Genomic DNA, 26,343 nt, shown 5'->3' with positions numbered 1-26,343 from the left:
CTGAGCATGTATGAAGCTCCAACCGGACTAATTGCCAAGACTGAGAACTGATCGTTGGGATTTCTAGAGATAAGCTACTTCCAGAACATTTTAAGATTCCATTATCTCGTTTCATCTCGTTTGATAAGTGTGCCCGGTGGGAGCTGCAGATAAGAAAGCCGAGATTCCGAGGGTTGGGCGACTTAAGCGGTTCGCTGCGACTCCCTGGGGGAACGCACCGGGTGCGGCGCGGGCCTGGGGGCCGTCCCCGGTTACCCCGGCGACCGGCCGGCAGTCACGTGACTGGGGAGCAGGCGGAGAAGCTGGAGAGGCGAGCACGGTCTACTGCCGGGCTTCTGTAGTCCGGCGGCGGTCACGTGTCCAGGGCTCGCGGGAGGTGGAGTTGGCCCCCCCGGCTCCAGCGTCACATGACCGGCTCCGGGAAAACATGGCGGCGGCCGTGGTGCAGCGGCGGGGCTGAGCGACAGCGATTGCAGTGGGCTCCTAACAGGGGTGAGGGGTGGCTTCAGCCTGGGCGGGGCGGGGGGGGGAGAGGGGCGCGGGGAGGGGTCCGGGCCCTCCTCAGCCTGCTCCCGTCCCCGACGTCACTCGCGTTCCACTCGTCCTCTCCGCGCGCTGCGTCTGCCGGAACGGGGAGGCATGACAGGCAGGGCCTGGCTTCCATCCCAGCCGCGCTTTGTGCTTTCCGGCGAGCGCCTGCCGGTCTCTGGGCGCCCCTCCCTCGCCTGGGTTCCCTCCATCCTCTTTTCTCCAGCCTCCTCCCCTCGCAGGTGGGATCGTCGGTGGGACCGGAGCGCGGGCGGGCGAGGCCCCCCGGGGACCATGTCCGGGTCCGACACCGCGCCCTTCCTCAGCCAGGCGGATGACACGGACGACGGGCCGGTGCCCGGCACCCCGGGGTTACCGGGGTCCATGGGGAACTCGAAGTCCGAGGATCCCGAGGTCCCGGACCGAGAGGGGCTGCAGCATATCACCGGCTTGTCTCCGGGTCATTCGGCTCTCATAGTGGCGGTGCTGTGCTACATCAACCTCCTCAACTACATGGACCGCTTCACCGTGGCTGGTACTGACTTCTGGGGGGAAGTCAGACTGGGGGAAGGGAAGGGGGTCCCGAAGGTGGGGCTGCCTCGTCGAGCCCATCTCGAGTCTTCTTCGCAGGCGTCCTTCCAGACATCGAGCAGTTCTTCGACATCGGAGACAGCAGCTCCGGCCTCATCCAGACCGGTGAGTGGAGGCCCCTCCTGGGCACACGGCAGCTTTTCTTCCTTTTCTGCCCCAAATGGGGTTACGTGCCGGCATGCCTGGGACCTTAATAGAGGTAGAGAAGCCAGACTTAGAGGAGATGGTCTTTATTTCTCTGTGGGTTGCCCTGTTCAGTTAGAACACCACATTTTAAAAGGCAGTTTAGTGTAATGGTTAAGACAGACCTGGGTTTAAATCTCAGCTTTCCACTTAGTGTGATGGTAGGCAAGGCCCTCAACCTCTCTAAGCCTTACTTTTCCTTGGTGAGAAGGAAAGAGTAGCAACCCAGAACACCTCAGAGGGCTAATGTGAGAATCAGATGCGATAATTAATGCTGTAAAGTGCGTGGTGCCGTGTCCGGAGGATGGTTGGCACCGAAAGATGGGGATGGAAGGCGGTGTCTGGAATGGGGAGAGTTGAGTTTTACTTGCTCAGAACGTTGTGGGAGAGGCAAAGCCAAGGCCAGATCCTCCTTTCCTTCCTTTTCCCCTTCATTCGTTTCTCAAACATTTCTGAGCACTTACTCTGTGCCAGGCCCTGGAGGGAGAGGCTGATAGCATACACAGAACTTGCCCAAGACCTTTTAGGCCCATTGTCTCCTAATCCTTCCATCAGTCAAAGAACAGGTGGTGGTATCATTTTATAGAAGAAGCAGGTAGTAGTCGCTATGTTTTTATAGGGAAACTGAGGCTTAGAGAATTCGGCCTTGCCCAGAGTCACACAAATGAGAGGAGAGGAGGAGTTTGAAACAAGACCTCGAAGGGTTCTTTGCTCCACTCCAGGCCAGTAAGGACTGAGAAGTATTTAAGGCAAAGTCTAGAGGAATGAGAACAGGATCACAGGCCAAGGTCTGCAAAGCTTTAAATTGTTGAGTTAGAGAAGAAGCAAGTCTTTGTCCGCTCCATTCGCTTTTTCGTTCAACACATGTTAATGAGCACCTTTTTTATGCAACGCCGTGTGTTCCACGGTGGAAACACAGGAGTGGTCATTATAGGCAAGGTCCTTGTCTTCACGGAGCTGACATTCTACTGGGAATGAGCGGGCCACCGTCCTGAAAAACCCAAGCTGATAACGAGGTCATTTTCTGTAGGCTTATTTTGTAAAAGAAAACGGAGTGACTGTGATCAAGAGAGATTGGATATGTGGGGGTTGGGAAGATGTCTGAGCTGGAGCCTAAAGGTTCTGTGAAGCTCAGGCGAGTGGAGAAGCGTTCCCAGTAGAGAGGACAGTGGGTGCCAAAGGTCCTAAGATGGTAATGAGCTTGGCAGTTGGGCCATTGGGATGCAGAGAAGGGAAAGTGGATGAGCATGAGGTTGGAGAGGTAGGGAGGGGTTAGATCAGATCGTGGGCCATGGTGTGGAGAGTGGATTTTGCTCTTGGCTGGATGGGAGTCAGCTGGGCCATCCATTCTACAGTGGAAGGTTTGAAAGATGTCAAAGAGGGGCCTGGACTTCTCTGGCAGGAAGCACCGATAGTTTCAGGGTTGGGAGTCATTCCTGAGCCCCCTTGCTCTCCCTGAGCTGGGGTCGGGGTGGGGAAGGGGTACCGGGGCTGGGCTGTGACTCTCTGCTTCTCCTCAGTGTTCATTTCCAGTTACATGGTGTTGGCACCTGTGTTTGGCTACCTGGGTGACAGGTACAATCGGAAGTATCTCATGTGCGGGGGCATTGCCTTCTGGTCCCTGGTGACACTGGGGTCGTCCTTCATCCCCAGAGAGGTGAGGCCCCATGCTGGCTCCTGTTTCTGCCCCACCCCCACCCCCCACCCATCAGTCTTTGCTGCCATTCTTTGGGGTCGTTGCAGACTGGGCCTGGGGAACTTATGCAGTTTCCTTGGTCCATGGCGTCTTCTCCTCCCTGCTTGCCTGAGTTAATCGGCCCACCCCATCTACTTCCCCTTTCTTCTAGAACATTCTTCTGTCATCCCCTTTCCCCCTAACCATTGACTGCTTACACTCCACACTTAAACACTCCCGCTTCTCTACCATGGGAAAGACCTTACCTGGACTGTCTGTCCTCTGTCTTCCTCTTCTGAGTCAGACTGCCCACGAGGTCCCCTTGACCGAGCTCCATCCTGGGTGAAGGAGCAGACAGGGAGAGGCTCTCACTTTGCTTGCACTTCCTCTCCTCCCACTCACCCCGGAACACTGCCGGCCAACCTACCCCCACCACTCCATTGCCAAAGTGACAGAAACCTTTTGGTTGCTAAATGTAGCTCCTGCTTCCTAATCCTGCTCTTGCTAGATCTCCTGGGAGCCTCTGGCTCTATTGACTCACTTCCTCCTTCCGGAAACTCTCTCCTAACTTCTGTGATGCCACTCTTGTGGTTTTCTTCCCGCCTCCTTGGCTGTTACTTCTTTGCTCCTTTGAAATCCCTTCTGTCTGTTCTTCCTCTCTGCCCCTGGAACTCTGTCCTCAGCCCCGGGTACTGCATACTCTCCTTGGGTGATCATACCCTGTCCTTAGCCTCAGGTGTCTTTGATAGACGAATAAACTTCCGCCTCAGATCATTATTCACGATTGGAGTGTTTCGGATGGTAGAAATTAAGATTTGTTCCACACCTGCGGGGGCACGAGATATTGAATAAAACTTGTATCGTCCCGTCCTGGTGATAGTTGTGTGAGCAAGTTATTGTTTTCCCCCTTTTTAGATGAGGAAACTGAGGCTCAGAGAGGTTAAGTTGCTTTCCCAAAGTCACAGCTAGTACGTAGTGGAGCCAGGATTCAAGCTCAGGTCTGTCCAGCTCAGGCCTCGCCCGCCATCCCCGCCACCTCTCCCGAGCCAGCTGGTGAAGGCGGGGGTGCCACCTCCCCCATGTTTCGTTCCCCAGCAATTCTGGCTCCTCCTCCTGACCCGGGGCCTGGTGGGGGTCGGGGAGGCCAGTTACTCCACTATCGCGCCCACCCTCATCGCCGACCTCTTCGTGGCAGACCAGCGGAGTCGGATGCTTAGTGTGTTCTACTTTGCCATCCCGGTGGGCAGGTGCGTGGGCCTGGGGCCTGGGGGGGAGCACGGGAGGCAGGAGGGCCTGGCGTGGGGCACGGCTGACTGGCTATCCCCTCTCCTCTCCCATCCCCTTTCCCCAGTGGTCTGGGTTACATTGCAGGCTCCAAAGTGAAAGATATGGCCGGGGACTGGCACTGGGCTCTGCGGGTGAGTTTGGACACAGCCTGGGGGAAGGTCAGCGACATTGTCACTGCCCCTCCCTTTCCTACCTTCAGACATCCCCCCCCCCCACCCCCCGCCTTTTAAGGCAGCACTCACTCTGCCAAGCCTGTGGGAAGCCATGTGCAGACAGAACTCTTGGCTGTGGGTGGTAGCAGCTCACTGTAAAACTGTAAGCTCCTGGATGGGACTCTATTGGCTCTCATAGTGGAAAGCCCCAGGGTGAGCGTCAGGTAAAGCTGGATCCAGGCCTCCCGCTCCTTCCTAGGAATTCGATCATCCTTTGTCTCAGTGCTGCTTTTCCTCTGTGTTAATTTCATTCTCAAGCAAGTGAAAGCTCCACGCATTTATCTTCCCATTTAGAAACCTCGCCACCCTGGATCCTTGAGCAATAAGTCCTGGATGGTGTCTGATTAGATGAGCACGGGTCACGTGCCTGCCACTGAAACAATCACCGAGGCCAGGGAGGTTCACACCACTCTTGTCGGCCAAGTCTGGGTTATAAGCCCTGCCCTGTTTGAACCCCATGGACTGAGAGAAGTGGGGGGGAGTAGTTTCCCAAAAGGAAATTGGGGTGCTGTTACCGAAGAGGGAGCAGTTAGGCTTGCGGAAGCAGGGGGCCCCTACTGGCAGTTGCTCTGCCCTCCAAACGCACGTTCAGCTTCCTTGAGCACGTGGCTTACTGGGTGTTTGAGGTCTTGGGGCCTGAGTTGCCTTCACACACCCTCACTTTCTCCCATCCCAGCGGTGTGGAGGTGTCCCTGCCTGTCTGTGCCTGTCCTGAAGCCCACTCTTTCCCCAGGTGACACCAGGTCTAGGAGTGGTGGCTGTTCTGCTGCTGTTCCTGGTAGTCCGGGAGCCGCCACGGGGAGCTGTGGAACGCCACTCAGACTCACCACCCCTGAACCCCACCTCGTGGTGGGCAGATCTGAGGGCTCTGGCGAGGAAGTGAGTTTAGTTCCATTCTAACCCAACATCTGAGGCCCCCCAGGGAGGCCTCCGTATCTGTTCTGAGATTTACAGGAGCGTGGTCTTTGTTTGCTGCCAGCTGGCCCTCCCCCAAAGCCAGGTCACCACTGCCCCCTTGTGGCAGATGCTTGAATTACAGGCCCAGATCCTGGGCGCCAAGACCGCTTCCACACCCGTCTCCTAACCTTACTTTAAAAATAAGCTGGGGAGAGAGAGTAGAAGTCCCCTACCCTGGCACCTCAGTGGAGTCTGAGTTCCTTCTTCCCACCTGTCTTCAGTCCTAGTTTCATCCTCTCTTCCCTTGGCTTCACTGCTGTGGCCTTCGTCACGGGCTCCCTGGCTCTTTGGGCTCCTGCATTCTTGCTGCGTTCCCGTGTGGTCTTGGGGGAGACCCCACCCTGCCTTCCTGGAGACTCCTGCTCTTCCTCTGACAGGTACCCAGATGGGGGCTAGGCTAGGGGTGGCCTGCAGGTGGCAGGGGATGGAGCGGAGAGAGTCATTGATTCAGGGTCAGGCTACCTCTTCTCCCAGTCTCAGTTTTCCTGGCGGAGGAAATCGATGGTAGGATAATGCCTTCCTCTCAGAGCTCCATGAACCATAGAGTACCTGGATAGACCTGGGGTCAGGGTGGCTGGGATGGAGCATCTTCTCCAGGCGGTGGGGGCGAGGCGAGGGGGGCTCTGCAGGCAGAGGGACTGGCTCCCATGTCCCTCCCCCTGCCCCCAGCCTCATCTTTGGGCTCATCACCTGCCTGACCGGGGTCCTGGGTGTGGGCCTGGGCGTGGAGATCAGCCGCCGCCTCCGCCGTTCCAACCCCCGGGCTGACCCACTGGTCTGTGCTGCTGGCCTCTTGGGCTCCGCGCCCTTCCTCTTCCTGTCCCTTGCCTGTGCTCGTGGTAGCATCGTGGCCACCTATGTGAGTAGCCAGCAGGTGTCAGAAGGGGTGTTGTGGGTCTGGGGTGGTGGGACGGTGTGCCAGGGCAGGACTGGGGTTCATCAGCATAGTGGTACAGAGACCACTTGAACCAGAAGGCCTGGTTTTGGACCTCAACTCTGGCTCTTCCCAGCTGTGCGACATTAGGCAAGTGAGTTAACCTCTCTGTGCTCAGTCTTAGCATCTGTAAAATGGGAATAAGAGCTTTGTCTCACGGGGGTGTCACAAGGATTAAGTTGAATGAGTTAATACGCGGGCCTGGTCCAGGGTCGTGTGTTTGCTCTTGTTGCGACGGGACCAACACCCCCCACCCTCCTCCATCTCCCCGCTTCCAACCACCCCCCCCCCCCCCCCCCAGATTTTCATCTTTATTGGAGAGACGCTGCTGTCCATGAACTGGGCCGTCGTGGCTGACATTCTGTTGGTGAGTAGGCGGGCCACTGCAGGGTTAGCCCAGAGGCTGTTGGGAGCAAGGAGTGGGGGGTGGAGGCCTCACTTGCCTTAATTGTGGCCTTCACCCCTTCTTCAAAACCCAGCCCCAGACTGAATTCAGAGTCAGCCCCAGATGGGCCTGGAGTCTGGGCATTCACCCCACTCACACCTCAGGGCTGGGGTTCACCTTTGACCTCAGCCTAGACTGAGCCTTGGCCCTGTCCTTGCCCTCTGCCTCCCGCCCCCCTTCTCCCCAGTATGTGGTGATCCCCACGCGACGGTCCACTGCCGAGGCCTTCCAGATCGTGCTGTCCCACCTGCTGGGCGATGCTGGGAGCCCCTACCTCGTTGGCCTGGTGAGTACCTCCCCTTGGCTGGACCCGGGATGGGGATCGGGGGACCCTGCGTTCCTGGCACTGGCTGACAGCCCTTGGCCTCAGCTTGAGCTGACTTACAAGGTCTGACCCAGTTGGGTGTTCGCGTGCTCTGTGCCCGGTGCCCCTCACCTTGGAGCCTCAGCCAGGCGGGCAGGACTTCATTTTGGAAGATTCCGCAGCGAGGCCACGGGGCTTTCCCTGGTTCTCCAGACCACCCTTCTTTGCCAGCTCCCGACTCCTTCCGCAGTCTGGGGGCTCCCTGTCCGTGACTCGTTCTCCTGGCTCTCCTTTTCTCGTCTCCCTGCAGATCTCCGACCGCCTCCGCCGGAGCTGGCCCCCCTCCTTCTTGTCCGAGTTCCGAGCCCTGCAGTTCTCCCTCATGCTCTGCGCCTTCGTCGGGGCTCTGGGCGGGGCAGCCTTCCTGGGCACTGCCATCTTCATTGAGGGTGACCGCCGGCAGGCTCAGCTGCACGTGCAGGGTCAGTGGGGGCCTTCCCTTTGTCCATCCCCAACTCCTTGCCCAACTTCATGATACCCCGTGCTCGTCCGTCCGTCCGTCTGCCCGGACCTGTGTCCCTGGCTTCTCTCAGCCCACGGTTCTTCCCCCATCCTGCTTTGGGTCCGGCTGTCCAACGAGCTCACGCTCCCCTGTGCCCACAGCGCTGATGGCTCTGCCGCCCCGTGTCCACTTCCCACCGCCCGTCTGTCCCCTCCCTGGCTTTGCGTCTTTCCGTCCATCCAGCCCTGGCTCTGACCCCTCCCTTGGCAGGTCTGCTGCGTGAGGCAGGGCCCACAGATGACCGGATCGTGGTACCCCGGCGAGGCCGCTCCACCCGCGTCCCCGTGTCCAGCGTGCTCATCTGAGGGGCCATCGCTCGCCAGCACGCATCCCTATCCCAGCTGGCCCTGGGCCCGCCCCAGAAGGTGCCCGGGCCGAACCCTTGGACTGGCCCAGCTTCTAGGAACGGCCTCGGGCCGCGTTCCAGCTCCCATACACTACACAGGCAGCGGTCGGTCGGGGCAGGGGGGCGGTGGGTCCGGGAGGGGCCTTCCTCTCTCCTGGAGCAGCCCCAGGGGCTTGGTGCTATTTGTAACTGAATAAAATTTGTAGTCAGACCCCAAGTGCCTGCTCGAGTCTCTCTGGGCGTTAGTATCTCTGGCTGGCAGACCGCAGGGGATGCCCTCTAGCCCCAGGACTCCCGGGGCTAGAGGGTCACTCCTGTGGGGACCTTAGGCAAATCCCTGCTCTCCGGGGCCTGGCGAACAGCAGTGTGGGGTGAGCGAGCTCAGTATGACCGTGAGTCAGAACCGTGGTTCCCCTAGAGCCCGCCCCTCTTGGCAGGCCGGCCAGGGTGAGGTGGGGTGGGCACTGCCCTGTGCCCCTCAGCTCCCAGGGGCAGGGCCTCCCTCCTGGCTGCCTCCTTGAGCCACGGCTGTGGAGGCCGTGGCTGTGGGCTGGCCTGTCCGCGTCTTGCCCTTCTTCCCCTGGTAGGGCTCGCTCTGCGTCCTGGTGGCCAGCAGACCTGTCTCGAGGGCCTGCGGGTGGCCTCGCGGGCCTCCGCCTCCCCCTCCCCACTGGCTGGGTGGGGGTGGGAAGGGGGCGGGTGCAGCTGGCTGAGCCCGATGATTTCCTGCCCTCGCCCGGGCTCACCACAGCTTCCTGCCACAGGCGGGCAGGCGCTGAGGAGAAGCAGGCGCCTAGCCGAGCGGCAGGTAGGGCTGGGGCGCGCAGGGGCCGCGCCGCCGGGTGACTGGTGCCCCAGACTCCAGCCCGGACCCTGGCCGGACTGCGCAGGGAGCAGGGGTCTTGCACGGTCGGCGCTGACCCGCCCCCCCCTACTCAGCCCAGAAAGGGGAAGGGGCCAGTGAGTCCCCAAGGAGGGCGCATTTGCCCCCCACCCCCACCCCCCAGTCGGGCTTCCAGGCTGTGCCCACCCGGCTCCCGCACCCCTGCTGGCCTGGCCCTCACCCCACCGCGGCTCGGCCCTTGAGGGGGTGTGCGGCGGGCAGCCGGGCCTGGTGCAAGCTCTCTCCCGCAGATGGAGGCGGTCGTCCTGATCCCCTACGTGCTGGGCCTCCTGCTGCTGCCGCTGCTGGCTGTGGTGCTGTGCGTGCGGTGCCGAGAGCTGCCAGGTGAGTGGGGGCTCGGCCCTCCTCTACCTCTCACTCCATCCCGACTGTCCCGAACTGTGCTTGCACGCGAGACCTGAGCCCCGTACTCCCAGCCTCTCCCCTCTTCACCCCGCTTCCTGCCTTACTGGCTTCTCTTCCCCAGGCTCCTATGACAATACGGCCTCTGACAGGTGAGTTGCCCGTCGACCCTAGGTGGCTCCCTCAGTGCCCTGTGTGGCCCCGGGGAGGGGAGGGGACTGGGATGGGAGCTGGGGTCTCTCCTGCCCTTACCTATCTGTGTCTCTCCTGCCAGCTTGGCCCCAAGTAGCATCGTGATCAAACGCCCTCGTGAGTACACGGAGGGTCCTCTCCCTCGGGTGTAGGGGAGGGGGTCCCCTGGCGTGTGAGAGAAAGCGTGCCTCTGTTCAGGTTCCCCCCCACGGTGGCTGCCCACATGGCTTTGATCTGAGCTGGGGATAGGAAGGGAGATGGGTGTCCTCAGGCTGGTGCAGGGCCCAGGGGGTTCACAGAATTAGCCTGTCCTTTGAGACCTCGATGAGTATGGGGGCAAAATGTCTGGAGTCATTCCTTGAGCTTGGTCTCGTGTCCTCAGCCACACTCGCCACCTGGACACCAGCCACCTCCTATCCTCCTGTTACCTCCTACCCACCCTTGAGCCAGCCGGACCTGCTTCCCATCCCGTGAGTAGCATCCTCCCCTCCAAATCCCCCTTTTTACTCCCTCGCCTCTGAGGATTGGGGATCTCTTTCCCTGTTGCAACCCCTCTTGGTCCAGTGCCCCATCCCAGCATGACTTCTGACCTTTGACTCCCAGGAGGTCCCCACAGCCCCCTGGGGGCTCCCACCGCATGCCATCTTCCCGGCAGGACTCAGATGGTGGTAAGTGTGGAGCAGGGCTCAGGGGGCTGGGGCTGGGCAGAGGATAGACCCCGTGTGAGCTGACTCAGCCTCCCTCTTGCTCTCTCTCTGAAGCCAACAGTGTGGCGAGCTACGAGAACGAGGGTGCGTCTGGGGCCCCAGGTGCCCTGGTTGCAGGGAGGCTGGGGCCTGGGCTGGGCCCTGCTGATCGCTGTGTCGTTACCTCAGAGCCCGCCTGTGAGGACGACGATGAAGATGAGGAGGAGGATTATCCCAACGAGGGCTACTTGTGAGTGGCCAGGTGGGGGGGGTGGGAGCTCCAGCTGGGGGTCCTTACTCACCTGCCCCTTGACTTGTCCTCAGGGAGGTGCTTCCTGACAGCACGCCAGCGACAGGCACTGCTGTCCCACCGGCTCCCGCGCCCAGCAACCCCGGCCTCCGAGACAGCGCCTTCTCCAGTGAGTTGGCCATTTCTGACACTCTGCGTTGCGGCCTGTCCGCTCTTCCCTCTCCTGTTATTTCTTTGATGCTTGCTGCCCCTCCGCATTCTCTCTCCTCTCTTTCTAGAACACCTGTCCCTCAGGGCGGACTTCCACTCTGATCTGCTGGTTTCCTTACTTTTTCTATCCTCTTTTCTATTTCTTTGTCTTTCCCTTTTATCGTCTGTGAGATTTCTCCAACTTCACTATTCTTTGAGACTCTGTTCTTTTGTCTCTTATCTGAAAGCTCTTTTCTTGGTCTCTGGTGTTCCTTTTTCATAGCCTTCTGTTCTTGTTTCACAGAGACAATACCATCTTGTACATTTTTAAAGATATTGATTATAGATTGTTTTCTTTGAGGGTTTTTTTGGGAAGTTTTCTTCTGCTTCCGGCATCATTTTGGTTTCCTTTGAGCTGCTTTTCTCCCTTCGTGTTCATTTCACGTTGCCTGTTAGAGGCTTCCTTCCATGTTTGGTGACCTTCCATTTTCTGTCGCTCTCCTCACTTTCCGTACCTGTTCCGGGCCATTCCTTCTACACCCTGACTTCGTGAGCGAGCTCGATTCCCAACTCCCCACCTCCCCAGAGCTCATTTATTCATCCATCCCTCACTTACTCGCCGTGTTTACTGGGTGCCTCTGATAAAACAGCTCACGAGATAGTGTCATGATAAAGGAGCTCAGCTTGTCAGGGACCTCCTACGTGCCTTTCTGAGAGCATTTCGTGTATCAACTCATTAAACCTCAGGATCCCCAGGTGCTCTTGAGCCCATCTCTTCCCTTCCTGCACCTCGGTTGTCCTGACCGTACGACAGGAGGGATCACGTATCTCATAGACACTTGGCGGCCCTGTTCAGATATTCTTGGCTTTAGTTCTCACTGTGCTCCTGGGAGGTGGGTGCCGCCCCTCGCCCTATTCCACAGATGAGAACACCGAGGCCCAGAGAGGCTAGGTGGCTTGTGTGAGGCTACACGACTGTCATTGTGGGAGCTGGGTTTGCACCTGGGCTCTCTGGCTCCAAAGCCTGCCTCGTCCACGGCCTCGTGGAGAAACAAGTCAGCGTGAAGGGACAAGATAGGTGGGAGGCACCCGGGTGGCTCAGTCACTTAGGCGTCCGACTCTTGATCCCGTCTCAGGTCTTGATCTCGGGGTCGTGAGTTCAGGTCCCACGTTGGGCTCCGTAAGATGGCGCCGACGGCTCCAGGTGCCGGAAGACACCAGGATGGGAGTGGGGGTCAGGGCAGGCCTGGCCGACGGGGCCCGTGGGGCAACAGCACCTGACTCGGCACCCCACAAGCGTTGTCTCACACGGGCCACCCAGCGCCATGGCTCCGAGCTGCTCTCTGTCCCTGCCCCCAGCCTGGCCGACATGCTGTCTGTTCTCCCCCACACTTCCACTCCCTCTCATCCGCTCTGGGCACGTTGCCCTACTTCTCTCCATCACCAGGGCCTCTGCGGGACCCCCTGGGGCTGGCTGCAGGGAGGCCTCTGGGGTCTGTGCTCGGGGCTCTGGGTGACAGTGCCGGGGGGCCCTGCTTCTCCTGCAGTGGAGTCGGGGGAGGATTACGTGAACGTCCCCGAGAGCGAGGAGAGTGCAGACGTGTCTCTGGGTGAGTGGCCGGTGCCCCCTAGGGTCCCCCTTCCCTCCCCCACCCTCACTGCTGTGGCCCTCTTTCTGAGTGTCCTGTTCTCTCACCCTCCACGTGGCCGTCCCCCCTTCTGATCTGTCCCCGCAGATGGGAGCCGGGAGTACGTGAATGTGTCCCAGGAGCTGCCACCCGTGGCTAGGACCGAGCCTGGTGTGTGCTGGGATGGGAGGTGGCAGGAGCTTGGGGTAACGTGAAAGGTAATGTGCCCGGGGCAGGAGGGACGGTCTGTGAGCTTAAGACTGATCTCTTTCCCCTTCCAGCCATCCTGAGCTCCCAGAACGACGACGAGGAAGAGGGAGCTCCAGATTATGAGAATCTGCAGGGGCTTAACTGAGGGTCCGGTGAGAGGCCCTGCCCACCCTTCCGCGGCCCCTCAGCCCTATCCTCCGACTCCTTCGGGGACCCCTCGGACCCCCACTGACCTCCTGACATCGCAACCCCTCCCTCTCCCTGTCCTGTTGTTTCAGCGTGAGGCCATGCCTGTCCTCGAACCAGCCTTGCTCGGGAGTGCCGAGCTGGGCAGCTGGCAGTGGCTCTGGGGGGCCCTACTAGGCACCCGACCCTGACTGCAGCCTGAGAACAGCCTGAGAATCTCCCCCCTTAACTTATTGTCACTTTGGGGTCCAGTCTGTGTGCCCCCAACACTCTGCACCTTCTGACACAGCCTGAGAATGAACTACCCTGGCCCCGGCCCTATTCGGTGGTAGAATAAAGGCTGGTGTGGTCTGTAGCACTCTTGCCTTTGGGGGGCCCGTGGTGGGGAGTCCGAGTGAGGGTGGGCTTGCCTGGGCGCCCGTGTGGGAGTTGTCTGTGTGCACGCACGTGTGTGTGTGTGTGTGTGTGTGTGTGTGTGTGTGTGTGTGTCTGGGGGTCTCCATCCTCCCTGGGCCGCCGTGCTCCTGAGGGTCCTCACCAGCCTTTGGGAGTGACCAAATGGTGCCTGGGGCACGGCGCTTCGGCGTGAGGCAAGTCCGACCCAGACTGGACCTTCTGGGCTTCGAGGCTTCGATGCATCTCCCCCAACGCGATAGTCCACCGGACCCACGGCAGACGATCGCTGGGAAGATGGGAGGGCAGGGCATGGGGAACCTTGGGTGCAGAGTGACCTTCGAGAGCAAGACTGCTTCCTGCCGGCCCTCATTTTCTCCATCTTTAAAGCAAGGGGGTGGACTTAACCCCAAGCAACTGAAAGGTAATGTGCGATGCAGCCTTTTCGGACTCGGGTGTGCAGATGACTCACTGGGAGGTCTTGCTAAAATGCAGATTCCGAATGAGTAGGTCTGGGATGGGGCCCGAGAGTCTGCATTTCAGAGAAACTACCAGATGCTTCTGATAGCGCTCTTCCGAGAACCAGACTTCGAGCACCTTCTGGTGGACGCCCTGGTCATTGTGATTGGCTCTGGTCTGGGCACGTGACGTAATCTGGGCCACCGAGGACCAGCCCTGAGACTTGGGCCGGAAGTGACCGGAAGGAGAAGCTCTTTTTGCTCCATGGCAGTTGGTAAACTGGAAGAATATATTCCTGGCGCTACTTGGCGAGCCTGCCCAAGAACGAAGTCCACGTGGAGGAGAGAATGGCCTCGAGGTGGACAGGGTGTCGGAATCTCTGGGTCCAGTCACATCTGAAGCGAGACACCCCCCTCAGACTTCCCAGTTACATGGGCCAATAAATTACCCGTTGTCTTCACCCGGCTTGACTTGGGATTTCTGTTGCACACGCCAAGGTAGCCCTGAGTGATGCACACAGTTGTTGGCGACCTTTGTGGGCTCCAAAGGCAATAGTGACAGCTTCCCTTCAAGCATGCGCCGTGTTTCCACGCTTCCCTCGTTCGATCGCTGCCGGTCCCCTGTGGTCAGTTACTGTGGGTATCCCCATTCGCAGGTGAGGAAGCAGGCCCAGAGAGGAGAAGCGATTTGCCCAAAGGCACACAGCCAAAGTGACAAGTCTGGGATTCGATCCGGGGCTTTGGCCTCTGGAGTCACTGCTGCCAATGTCCTTGCTCTGGGTGTTGTGCAAAGTGTCGGGTGCTCTACAAGGGAAGCTTGTGAGAGGCCCGATTGGAGAAATGGGGGAGGGAGGCTTAGAGAGAGCGTTGGACAGGCTGGATGTCAACAGGGAGAGTTTATCTGGAGGAAATAGACGAGAAGAGGCACCTTTGTGCCTGGGCCAAGGAACAGAAAGTTTATCACAAAGCTATGCTGGTGCAAGCACCCTGGAGAACGATCTAGCAACATCAGTAAGGCTGAAGATGGTGTGTCCCTTTATCTGGCAAACTCTCGGGTATAAACCCAGAGCAGCTGGCACACGGGCTCAGGGGGCGGGCACCTGGGGCTCGGGGCAGCCTTGCAATGGCCAACAGCTGGCAACGGTAGGGGCCGTGACCAGGAGAATGGACAGGGCTTGTAGCCCAGTCACAGCACGGACGCTTCCCAGCAGGTGAAAATGAGTGCATCGGGGCAACACCAGTCAGCACAGATAAATATCACCAAGAGAATATGGAGTGAGAACCAGAAAACAAGTTGTTTTATTTATATATAGAGAGTTGGAAACATGAAAACCGAAATCTATGGTTCAGGGATACACAGCGTGTGCAAAATGGGCAAAGCAACGAGGAACACCAAGTTCAGGAGAGAGGCAACTGTGAGGCCGAGTGCGGGGAAGGGTCGGGAAGGCATTCGGGAAGGCCTCAGTGATAAGTGTCATGTCTTATTCTTAAGCGGAGTTGGGTACACAAGTGTTTGAGACAGGATTCTCTTAAGTGTTTGCATATCTAAGCGATTTCATAATAATAAGAGAGACCGAGGCCCAAGGAGGGAATAAGTGGGGGTGGGAGGATAGGGCAGCTTTAAGAGACAGTAAATGGGCTGAGAATTGCTGGTCGGTCTATGCCAAGGCGGGTGAGTTCCAGGCCTTAGCAGCAGCATGTGCAAAGGCCCTGAGGTGGGGGGGCGGTGGGGAGGCTGTTGCATGAGAAGTGGTGGTGGGCTAGCCGAAGAAGCGGCAGGGGCAATGGAGAGGGGTGGTGGGATGAGATGTTTGGGAGGCCGAAGCAAGGGGCGTGGTGACAGGTTGTGCCGGGAGGCATGGGGACATCCAAGGTGACTCCAGTCCTTGCCTTGGTGGATTGGGGGTAGGGGCATTCCCTGAAGCACTAACTAAGCAGCTTCCCATTTTTGCCTCTTGGACCAGCGAGATTACATGGCTTTGCTTCCACCGGTCGACGAGCCAGCCAGGACAGAGTCAATGCAATGAGATCTATGGGGCTGGGGCTGGGGTATCTTTGCCCACTGGGGTGGCCGGTAGAAAGAATCCCTGCGGATGGAAGCTGGGAGCGGAAATATTTTTTCTTTTTTTTTCTTGTACAAGGCATTGACGGTCACTGCCACGGGAGCTTGGGCTCTTCGTGGTGTTCGGTGTTGTTTTCCCCAAAATGCACCATGTGGCCCATGAGTCCTGGGAGCAGCTTCTCAGGAAAGAATTCTGTGGTCGGGAGAGCCTGGGAAAAGTTGTCTCCTGCTCCGTTGCAGAGACAAAATGCGCGTTAATAAGTTCATGGCTCGGGAGACATCCTGTGATAAATATCTTTGTTTCTCTTTACCAAACCTGGTGTTTCCTGAACTTATTTGACTTCAGGGGGAAAAAAAAATTATTATTAGCAATTCGCAGACCACCTTTTAACATCGATAGAGGACATCTTTTGTTTTCACCTTCCCTGCATGCTGCTTTCTTCCAAAACCACCACCAGATTTGCATTGGAAATGTTTACAGGACTCAGGTGGGGGCCAAGCTTGGATGTGACTGTGACCCAGGATGGGCCGATCATTATAGCCCACCTCCTGGCCTCAGTAATTGGTTGATACTGGAACATGTGACCCAATTCGGGCCAATGAGACACCTTCCCGAGACTTTTGGTTGGAACTCCTGGCAAAGAGAAGCTGTTTATCCATTGAGGGGGCCCGCTGGGGGGACGCAGGCTTGCAACGTTTGCAGGCTTCTGCTTGGAGAGAGCATGCCGGTGAATGAAGGCACCGCAGAGGAAAGCAGTGTGGACCAAATAAAAATAGAAATAGAAAAGTTGAGTTCTTGGGGAGCCTGGGTGGCTCGATGGGTTAAGCATCTGACTTCAGCTCAGGTCATGATCTTACTGCTTGTGGGTTTGAGCCCTGCATTGGGCTCTGTGCTGACAGCCCGGAGCCTGGAGCCTCCTTCGGATTCGTGTCCCCCTCTCTCTCTCTGCCCCTCCCCAACTTGCACTCTGTCTCTCTCACTCTCTCTCAAAAGTAAATATGCATTTAAAAAAAATAAAAAAATAAAAAAGAAAGTTGGATTCTGATAGCCCACCTAAGCACCCAGATCAGTGGTCCTGAAGCCATTGATTGCTTCTTTTTAAAAACAATTTTTTTAACGTTTATTTATTTTTGAGAGACAGAGCACAAGCAGGGGAGGGGCCGAGAGGAGAGAAACACAGAATCGGAAGCAGGCTCCAGGCTCTGAGCTGTCAGCACAGTGACGACACGGGGCTCGAACTCCTGAACTGCGAGACTGTGACCTGAGCCAAAGTCGGATGTTTAACCGACTGAGCCACCCAGGCGCCCCATGGATCTCACTTTTCAAAGCCTTCTTATTCCGGGGTCCGTAGCCCCGAAAGGTATCCCCGGAAGAAAAGGGAGGGGATCCCGGTCCCTGGTTGCTGAGAAACTCAGAAACAGGTGTGGCTGGGGTCAGAGGCCTAAATATTATCGCCAACTTCTTTCTCCTCAGCTCTCCTTTCTGTGTGGCCCGTAGCTTTCGTCTCCTTGTGTGGTCATGTGACAGGTCTAGCGGCTCGGGACACAGACACCGTGTGTTTCCACACATGCCTGGGGGAGGGGGGAGGCAGAGGTCCGAGCATCTCCAGCAAAAGCCCTACACTCCCTCTAACTGCCCTGGCTTGGGACACATGACTTCCGGAGCCAGTCGCTGGCCAGGAAGGTGTCCCGTGCCGACCGACTTAGGCCTGTGGTGTATACTCCACCCGCAATTCTGAGGTTCTGGAAATGAGAAGGCACCCGAGATTAGGGGCTATTGCTGGTAGAAGGGGGGACGGCTGTTGAGATGCATTTGTTCCACATTTATTGTGTGTGTGCCGCACTCATTCTTTCAGTGAGTTTCACAACATGCCTAGTGTCTAAGGTATGAGGGGCCCCTCTTGTGGAAAAGGAAAAAAGTGGAGACGCCTGGGTGGCTCAGTCAGTTAAGCGTCCGACTTGGGCTCGGGCCATGATCTCAGAGCTCGTGAGTTTGAGCCCCGTGTCGGGCCCTGTGCTGACAGCTCAGAGCCCGGAGCCTGCTTCCGATTCTGTGTCTCCCTCTCTCTCTGCCCCTCCCCCACTCTCTCTCTCTCTCTCTTAAAAATAAACATTAAAAAAAAGAAAAAAGGAAAAAGGAAAGGAAAAAGGTTCAGAGAGGTTAAGGATGTGCTTAAGGTCACACAGCAAATTCCAAAGTTATTTATGGAAGCGCAGCCTGCTTTGGGTGGGGGCAGGGAGGCGACGAACTGGTTAAAAGTTAGCACAAGAGGAGAAAACACAGAGGCAAACCAAAAGAGCCGTTCCACAGAGAGTGGAATTAGGCTCTGCACAGGGACTTTTGCTCAAACTCGAGGGACTAGGGCTCTGTCTCTCTTCTGGGACTAGTCAACAGAGGACAGAGGAGCCTGGAGTGACCAGAGGCCACCAGGGGAAGGGCACCCACGAGAGAGAAGGCAGCACGGAGGTGAGTGGTGCCAGGTCGAGGAGAAAGCTTCTTGGGAATGTGGGTTGAGGTCCTGGATCCGTCTGGGCCTGGAACTGGATCTACCCATGAAGCGTTCAGTTACTGGAGTTACTAACACCCTCCCTCACTTGGCTCAGCTCCAGCTGGACTTCTGTCGTTTGCAAATGAAAGGGCCCTGACTCATCGAGACAGGATGCTGTGGCGCTTCGACCTTCAACAGGCCCACTGTCAGCCACTTACGTGTGTCGTGCCCTGCCATGCACTCCATGTACGTTTGGTCCTTACTGTGACCCCGAGTAAGTTCTTATTGCCACCTGTGTACAAACGGGGAAACTGAGGCTCGGAGAGGGCACCGTGGCCAGACCCAGCAGGGCGCTGGCGCTCCCTCCCTGAGTGCCCAGGCAACCCCTGTTCCCAAGTGCCTACTCTGTGCCCACCAGGTCCCTCCTCGGGCCTCTGTCCACCTCTGGCCCGGAGCGGGGTGGGCCACTCAGAACCCCCCCCCCCCCCCGCCGCCCCCGCCCCCGGCTGGGCATCTCCTGGGGCGGCGGGGACTCCAGGGCTGGGCCTGAGCACAGTCCTTCTTCTCAAGGACACAGGGCTTCGTAAGCCCAGCGGGGGGACGCTTGGGGCATCTGTGGCGTCGTGGGGGCTCTGAGAAAGATGGGGAAGGGGAGGCCTCTGGTCTCCTTCCCCCAGGGCCCCTCTGGCCTGGGCCCGGCGGCCCCCCCTTCCCCTCCCCCCTGCACCTGCGCGGGCGGCCCCCTGAGCTTTCCTCACCTTCTCCCATCTGGCTCCCACACTCGCCAATTTCTTTTTGTTTCCGGATGCTCCCCAACACCCCGTGCCTCACACCCCAACCCTGATCGCCTCCCTCTCCCGCTTGCCGCTTTCAGTTTTGCCTCAGCTCTGGGGCTCCTCTCTTGCCTCCTTTTGGCTCTGTGTCTTTGGGGCACCCTCCCCTTTCTCTCTCTCTCCACCTCTGTCTGCCTCAATCTGTTTCTCCTCTGTCTTGGAATCTCTATCTCTCATCCGTCTCTCTGTCTCTGTGCGGCTCTCTGTCTCAGAGAGTCTCTCTGTCTCTTTCCTCTCTGTGCCTCCGTCTGTCTCTCATCTCTCTGTGGTTCTCTGTCTCTCTCTGTGATCTCTCTCTTGTTCTCTGTCTCCCTCCTCCTCTCCCTGCCCCTCCCTCCCCACATCCTGAGTTGTCTTTGGGGAACCGGAAATTTGGGGGATCAGAGAGATACTGGGAGGCTCAGCTGCTGCCGCCTAGAGATAATGCGTGGGGGGGGGGCGCTGGGGCTGGATGGGGGTGGGGGAGCCCAGAATCCCCTGCGTCTTCCTCCTACCCTGGTGCACGCAGAGACAGGCAGAGGAATTATGTCCCCTCCCCGGGCCTCGGCGTCCCCTTCTGTGGAGTGGGTCCGATGAACCACCTCCCTCGTGGGGTTGGTGCGAGCGAGAAGAGAAGTTAATGGAGAAGTTAATCGAGCAGCCTGGCCAGAGCAGGGGCTCAGGGAGATTGGGGATGAGGGACAGAAGCGAGGGCATGTGCAGGGGAGTCGGGGGGTGAGGCTGACTGGGACTGAGAGGGGCTGAGGGGAGCGTGGCTCCCAGGTGCTCCTGAGCCCGTCTTTCCCCCTCCCTGCACCTCATTCGTCATCCCCTCTGTACCACAGTGGGCTTCCGCGTTGAACACCTGCTTGGTGGCACTTTCTCTGCCACACGTCCTGTCTATAGTCCCTGCTTGAACCCTCACAACACCCCTGCGAGGTGGGTACTGTTATTATTTTCCAGGTGGGGAAACTGAGGCACAGAGAAGTTGAATGGCCTGCCCAAGATCACGCAGCTGGGAACCCTCCACGGGACAGGACTCTGAATTAGGCCGGTCGTGGCCCAAGTCTGGGGGTGCCATATATGCGCCCATTTGAAACAGAGGCAGCGTTAATGACCACCCCCCCCCCCCCGACCTTAAATCCCGGGGAGAGAAAGGCATTTTCTTCTCAATTCTGATTCTGGTTACAGAGAAAGGCTCTGTGGGAGTGCGACATGTAGTTGCCTTTGAAATGACTTTCCGTGTAAAAAGGAAATCATTTTAAAGAAAAGTAACGAGAGACTTGGTTTGGGCAGTTTATGGATGTGGTAAGAGTCCTACACGTGGATTCGGAATCGAGTCTTAGGAACCCCAGAGGGACCGAGAACGCTTTCCTGGCTCTGCCGACGTCCCTCCCAGCCAGGCAGAGCTCTCAACCGCCTGCCCAAACCACGTGGCCAGTCAGCGGCGGATCTGGGACCCCAGCGGCCACCGCACGGGCCGTAGGGATGATCAAAGGGCCACCAGAGCCCCAGAGACCGTCCGGTCCTTCAGAGATCCTGGGAGCAAGCCGTAGAAAGCAGCTGGGGCTGTCTGATTCAGAGACTCTGCAGATGGGGGGCCAGGCCCAGAGGATCATGGGAGAGGGCCAAAGTGGGCTCAGAAGACCAGCAGGAAGTGAGGGGACGGTCCTGCCGAGCAGGTGCCCGCTGTGTCCAGACACTCTCAGCCCAGGCAGCAAGCCATTGGCTTGAGCCCCAGCCGTCCTCCCCCCTCCCAGGCCTCATGCCCAAGAGGGGGGGAGGAGGTCCTCCCCGTAAAGGAAGTGAGCCCCCCACCGAGCCACACATAGTAAGTAAGGGCCTCCAGACCCCTGACCCCGGAGCCAGGAGCCCCTCCCCTCCAGGCCTGACTTCTGCTCAGCCCTGCGCTTGCTTGGAGCTCCTTCCCCGCTCTGGGCCTCAGTACACCCCTCTGCCGAGTGGGGGTGATGGCGCCCAAGCAGATCCGTGGCTTTTAAATCACGCCAGGGACCTAATTCAGAGATCCAGCAGCCAGTGGGTGTGTGGAGACAAATACGAGACTTTGAGGACCTCGGTCGACCCAGGCTTTCTCTAGGACAATACCGTTTCGCGTCCTGATGAGTTTTTTCTAGCCTGAAAGAGAGAGTGACACATGTGAACTCACAAAACAAGTTTATGCTGATAAAAGACCGGGTTTTATCTGTTTCGTGCACACGGGGCTGCTGGTGGCACGCCAGCCATCCTCCCCGGCCGGCTCCTGAGTCAGGCCTTCCTGCTCTCGCCCCGCTGCGAGCCAGCCACGCAGGCCCCTGTCTCCAGGCCTTTGCACCACTCTCCCTCCTCCTGGAGCTCTCTCCCGTCCTCACAGGCCCCGGATCTTCTGATGCTGGGATCTCAGATGAAGTTCCCCTTCTCAGAGCCCTTCCGGTCTGCCCCATGTAATCTCGTGCCCTTCCCGTCACCCTGTATCCTGTAACCCCATCGAATTGGTATCGTGAGCGCTGATCCTTTCACGCATTCAGCGTCTGTCATCTGTTCCCTCTAGGCTGCGAGCTCCCCACTCATCTCTGTCACTCCGGGGCCTGGAGCTCGGCGTGCGGTCGGCGCCTGGGAAGTGTTGCTTGAAGCAAGTGAAAGACAGCTCGAGCGGAGCATGTCAGGCCCTCCGTGATGAGCTCCCCACGGTTCTTGCAGTCCCAGCAAAGGATACCTGCCCGGCCCCCGGGGAAGCACTGTCTAAAGGAGAGATTGCAAACTGGCGGCCCACCGCAGTGTTTAATTTTTTTTTTTATTGTGGTAAACACACACACACACACACAGACACAACACAAAATTCGCCATCCAATCATTTCTCAGGGTACAGTCGAATAGCGTGAAGTGTATCGTTGGGCAACAGATCTCCAGAACGTTTTCTTCTTGCAAAACTCCAGCTCTGTACCCATTAAACAGCGCCTCCCTGGGCCCCCCTCCCCCCAGCCCCTAGCAACCACCGGTCTACTTTCTGTTTCTATGCATTTGAATACTTGAGGTGCCTCATATCATGGGAATCGTATGCTATTTGTCTTTTTGCGACAGAAAGCTTAGCGTGTCCCCAAGGTTCATCCATGTGGTGGCACGAGACATGATTTCCTAACTTGTTAAGGCTGCATAATATCCCATTGAATATATATATATATATATATATATATATATACACACACACCACGTTTTCTTCATCCGTTCATACTTTCGTGGACTCTAAGCTCGCTTCTGTGTCTCGGCTATTGGGAACATAATGCTGATATGAACACGAATGTGCAAATGTCTCTTTGAGATTCTGTTTCCGTTCTTCGGGGTGTATTCCTACTGGCAGGGCAGAAGGGTTCCAATTCCTCTGCATCCTTGTCAATGCTTGTTATTTGCTATTTTTTTTAGAGCAGTCATCTTCGTGTCGATGAGGGGATATCTCGTTGTGGTTTTAATTTGCATTTCCCTCATTATTAGTGATGTTGAGCACCTTTTCATGTGCGTGTTGGCCACGTGTATATTGTCTTTGGAGAAATGTCTGCTCAAATTCTTCGCCCATTTAAAAAAATCTAGTTGCTTTTTTGTTGTTGAATTGTGGGAGCTCTTTATATATTCGGGATATTAACGCCTTTTCAGATGTATGATCTGCAAATATTCTCTCCCATTTTGTGTGTTGCCTTTTCACTGCATTGATTTTGTCCTTTGATGCACAGAAGGTTTCATTTATTTATTTATTTGTTATTGATTTATATATTTTTTTAATTTTTTTTTAACATTTATTCATTTTTGAGACAGAGAGAGACAGAGCATGAACATGGGAAGGTCAGAGAGAGAGGGAGACACAGAATCCGAAACAGGCTCCAGGCTCTGAGCTGTCAGCGCAGAACCTGATGCGGGGCTCGAACCCATGAACTGTGAGATCGCGACCTGAGCCGAAGTCAGACACTCAACCTACTGAGCCACCCAGGTGCCCTGATGCACAGAAGCTTTTAAGTTTGATGTAGTCCCATGTATTTGTTTGTGCTTTTGTTGCTAAGCCTTTTGCATCATATCCAAGAAATCATTGCTAAATCCAACGTCATGAAGCTTTTCTCATGTTTGTTTCCCTCTGCCTAGGATTTTTATAGCTTTAGGTCTTTTTTTTTAGTGTTTATTTGTTTTAATTTTATTTATTTTTGAGAGAGACAGAGTGTGAGTGGGGGAGGGGCAGAGAGAGAGGGAGACACAGAATCCGAAGCGGGCTCCACGCTCTGAGTGGTCAGCAGAGACGTGGGGCTCGAACTCACGAACCTCGAGATCACGACCAGAGCCGAAGTCGGATGCTTAACCGACTGAGCCACCCAGGTGCCCCTAGTTTTAGGTGTTATAGTCGATCTTAATCCATTTTGAGTTATTATTTATTTATGTATTTATTTTACATGTGGCTATCCAGTTTCCCCAACACCATTTGTTGAAAAGACTGTCCTTTCCCCATTGAGTGGTCTTGGCCCCTTTGTCAGAGATCATGTGACCATGTATGTGAGGGCTTATTTCTGGACTCTATTCTACTTATTTTATTCCGTTGGTCTATATGTCTGTCTTTTTTTTTTTTTAATTTTTTTTAACGTTTATTTATTTTTGAGACAGAGAGAGACTGAGCATGAACGGGGGAGGGTCAGTGAGAGGGAGACACAGAATCAGAAACAGGCTCCAGGCTCTGAGCCGTCAGCACAGAGCCCGACGCGGGGCTCGAACTCACGGACCGCGAGATCGTGACCTGAGCTGAAGTCGGACCCTTAACCGACTGAGCCACCCAGGCGCCCCTATATGTCTGTCTTTATGCCAGCACCGCACTGTTTTGATTACTGTAGCCTTGTAATAACTTTGAAATGGGGAAGTGTGAATCTTTGAACTTTGTTGTTCTTTTTCAAGATTATTTTGGCTATTCGGGGTCCCGTGAGAGTCCGTATGAATTTTATTTGTTAAAACATTATTTAACACATTTTTAAAAAAAATGTTTATTCACTTTTGAGAGAGAGAGAGACAGAGAGACAGAGCAGGGAGAGAGGGAGACCCAGAAACCGAAGCAGGCTCCAGGCTCTGAGCTGTCCGTACAGAGCCCGATGTGGGGCTGGAACTCACAAACCAGGAGATCATGACCTGAACTGAAGTCGGATGCTTAAGTGACTGAGCCACCCGGTGCCCCTCCAGGAATGGACATTTTAGATTGTTTCCAATAATTTACCAAAAAAAAAAAAGGTGCACTGAAGAGTCTTATACATAAGTCATTTAGCATATGTGGGAGTATCTCTGTATAACGAATCCCTAGAAGCGGAGTCATTTGGTCAAAGTGAACAAGCATGTGTGATTCTGATAGATGTTGCCAAATTCCCCTTTGCGGGGGGGAGCCAGCCGACACCCCCACAAGCAATATCCGACAGGGCCTGTCTCCCCACATCCTTGCCAACTCAGAGTGCTATTGAACTCTTGAATTTCTTGCCCAACTGTCGGGTCAAAATTGGCATCCAAGTGTAGTTCTTTTTTTTTTTTTTTTTTTAATTTTTTTTTTAACGTTTATTTATTTTTGAGACAGAGAGAGACAGAGCATGAACAGGGGAGGGTCAGAGAGAGGGAGACGCAGAATCTGAAACAGGCTCCAGGCTCTGAGCTGTTAGCACAGAGCCCGACGCGGGGCTCGAACTCACAGACTGTGACATCATGACCTGAGCCGAAGTCGGACACTTAACCGACTGAGCCACCCAGGCGCCCCCCCAGTGCAGTTCTAATTTGCGTTGCTTTTGTCATGAAGAAGAGACAAAAGTCATCTGTATTTTCTGCGATCCCTTTGTGTCCATTGTCGTTTTTTCGAGTAGTTTTTTTTTTTTTTTTTCGTGTTTCTTCCCAGGAACACTTTACATATTAGGAAAATCAAGTCTCTGTGGGTGATTTGAGGGAACAAACGTATTTTCCCGGTTTGGCTCTGTCTATACCCAAGCAAGCAAGCAAACACAAAGACCTCGGAAGTATAACATACACAGCAAAGCACCAGATCAGAAGCGTGAAGCTTGATGAATCGTCACCGAGGGAACCCACCTCTGTCACTTCTCGATCGCTGCTTTATCTCGCTGGGGCTTTTGCCTGGAGAAGTTTTGTATTTTTACCTAGTGGTTTATGGTTTTCATCTAAATTTTCAGTGTGATTCAGTGTAAGGTGTGATCTCTGGCACAGCCGCTTATTTATTTATTTATTTATGTATTTATTTGTTTATTATTATTATTTTTGCCCAGATGGCAAAGCCTCGTCCCGCTGCCGTTTAGTGAATACTCTGTATTTTCTTTGCTAGTCTGAAATGGTGCCACGGCCTCAGACTTCCCCTGGTCTGTGTTTTGGATTTTTCTGTTCCCTTTGCTAACGTCTGTCTGTTCTTGGGCCACGTCACTTGGTGATCTCTGATTTGGGGACTTAGCGGATGCCTCTGTGCTGTTTTACACGTAAGCTGTAGCTGTTAACAGCTTGGACCCTCGAGCCCTCCGTTTGAATTACAGACTCGAGCAGCAAGGGACTTCATCGCTCTGCCTCCGTTTCTTCGTCTATAAGGTGGGGATAATAACAGTACCGACCTCCCAGGGTGGCTGGTAGGATTAAATAATTTAACGAATTATGTAAAGTGCCTAGAACAGTGTCTGGTATATAATACACCCTAACCGTTACCCGGTTTGTTTGTATTATTTCAGGCCCCTTAAAATTTTTTTTTATTTTACTTTTTTTTTTTAATTACATTTCTTTATTTTTGAGAGGCGGAGCGTGATTTTTGAGAGGCAGAGCGTAATTTTTTTAAATTACTTTTCTTTATTTTTGAGGGGCAGAGAGAGAGGGAGACGCAGAATCCAAAGCAGGCTCCAGGCTCCGAGCTGTCAGCACAGAGCCTGACGCGGGCCTCAAACCCACAAACCGAGAGATCATGACCTGAGCCGAAGTCAGACACTCAACCGACTGAGCCACCCAGGTGCCCCATTTCACTCTTTTTTTTTTTTTTAAAGTAAGCTCTGCGCCAGACGTGGGCCTTGAACTCACGACCCTGAGATCAAGAGTCACAGCCCCCACCGACTCAGCCAGCCAGGGGCCCCGAAGGCCACCTTTAATCCTCCCGTCAGCTCTGTGATGTGGAAAGAATCGCTGACCCTATTTGTGGATGAAGAAACCGAGACTTGGAGCCGTGAAATGACTCGCCTGGGGCTTTGGGGGGCAGCGGCACCGGTTTTGACAGGGGCCTTCCCATTCCTGCGCCGCCTCGAGCGGCTCCCATGGGTGTCAGGGGCCTCCTTTTCCTCCCTCTCCCCCAGCCCAGCGGTGGCTGTGGCTGATCCTCAGAGAGGAAATGTCACCTGAGGCCCCGGCTGCAGGGGGATGGGATGAGGCTTCACCAGGCAGCCTCTGCAGCAGGTCCCGTGTGAAAAGGCCTAGGGGACCCGGGGTGGGGGTGGGGGGACTGGGGCCTCAACAGCTCAGTCCCTTCCTCCAGGGCCTACT

The 26,343-nt window shown here is 55.9% G+C and overlaps 2 protein-coding genes and 1 long non-coding RNA gene across 8 annotated transcripts; all 3 read left to right on the top strand.

Moving 5' to 3' along the window:
• Positions 1-370: 370 nt before the first annotated feature.
• SPNS1 (SPNS lysolipid transporter 1, lysophospholipid) lies at positions 371-8,241 on the top strand. Of its 5 annotated transcripts, none has more exons than XM_053894373.1 (13): positions 371-492; positions 771-1,063; positions 1,159-1,224; positions 2,823-2,959; positions 4,073-4,224; positions 4,329-4,395; positions 5,210-5,355; positions 5,655-5,810; positions 6,103-6,292; positions 6,669-6,734; positions 7,000-7,098; positions 7,427-7,598; positions 7,889-8,241. In XM_053894373.1, the coding sequence occupies exons 2-13, from the start codon at positions 823-825 to the stop codon at positions 7,981-7,983; spliced, it is 1,587 nt and encodes a 528-aa protein (XP_053750348.1). In that variant the 5' UTR covers positions 371-492; positions 771-822; the 3' UTR covers positions 7,984-8,241. The 5 variants fall into 5 exon arrangements, with proteins under 5 accessions (XP_053750348.1, XP_053750351.1, XP_053750350.1 ...); XM_053894376.1 differs by having other exon boundaries at positions 383-492; positions 859-1,063; XM_053894375.1 differs by having other exon boundaries at positions 386-492; positions 855-1,063.
• An 82-nt stretch (positions 8,242-8,323) lies between these two features.
• LAT (linker for activation of T cells) lies at positions 8,324-13,923 on the top strand. 2 transcript variants are annotated; one of them, XM_053894377.1, is made up of 12 exons: positions 8,324-8,832; positions 9,159-9,252; positions 9,395-9,422; positions 9,545-9,579; positions 9,845-9,932; positions 10,066-10,130; positions 10,224-10,398; positions 10,473-10,567; positions 12,135-12,197; positions 12,324-12,386; positions 12,497-12,577; positions 12,704-13,923. In XM_053894377.1, exons 1-11 carry the CDS (start codon positions 8,743-8,745, stop codon positions 12,568-12,570), a joined length of 870 nt encoding a protein of 289 aa, XP_053750352.1. In that variant the 5' UTR covers positions 8,324-8,742; the 3' UTR covers positions 12,571-12,577; positions 12,704-13,923. The 2 variants fall into 2 exon arrangements, with proteins under 2 accessions (XP_053750352.1, XP_053750353.1); XM_053894378.1 differs by having other exon boundaries at positions 8,326-8,832; positions 10,224-10,253; positions 10,338-10,398; positions 12,497-13,923.
• Positions 13,924-17,861: 3,938 nt separating this feature from the next.
• On the top strand, positions 17,862-21,999 carry LOC109256484 (uncharacterized). Its single transcript, XR_002075677.2, has 3 exons — positions 17,862-17,991; positions 18,129-18,287; positions 21,374-21,999. It is a non-coding gene; the product is annotated as an uncharacterized LOC109256484 (long non-coding RNA).
• The last annotated feature ends 4,344 nt before the right edge of the window (positions 22,000-26,343 follow it).

Source organism: Panthera pardus, unplaced genomic scaffold, assembly GCF_024362965.1.
Source record: "Panthera pardus isolate Hobbes unplaced genomic scaffold, ASM2436296v1 HiC_scaffold_5, whole genome shotgun sequence".
Taxonomy (NCBI): domain Eukaryota; kingdom Metazoa; phylum Chordata; class Mammalia; order Carnivora; family Felidae; genus Panthera; species Panthera pardus.
Note: the sequence above shows the minus strand (reverse complement) of the source record. Positions and strands in the feature narration are given on the sequence as shown.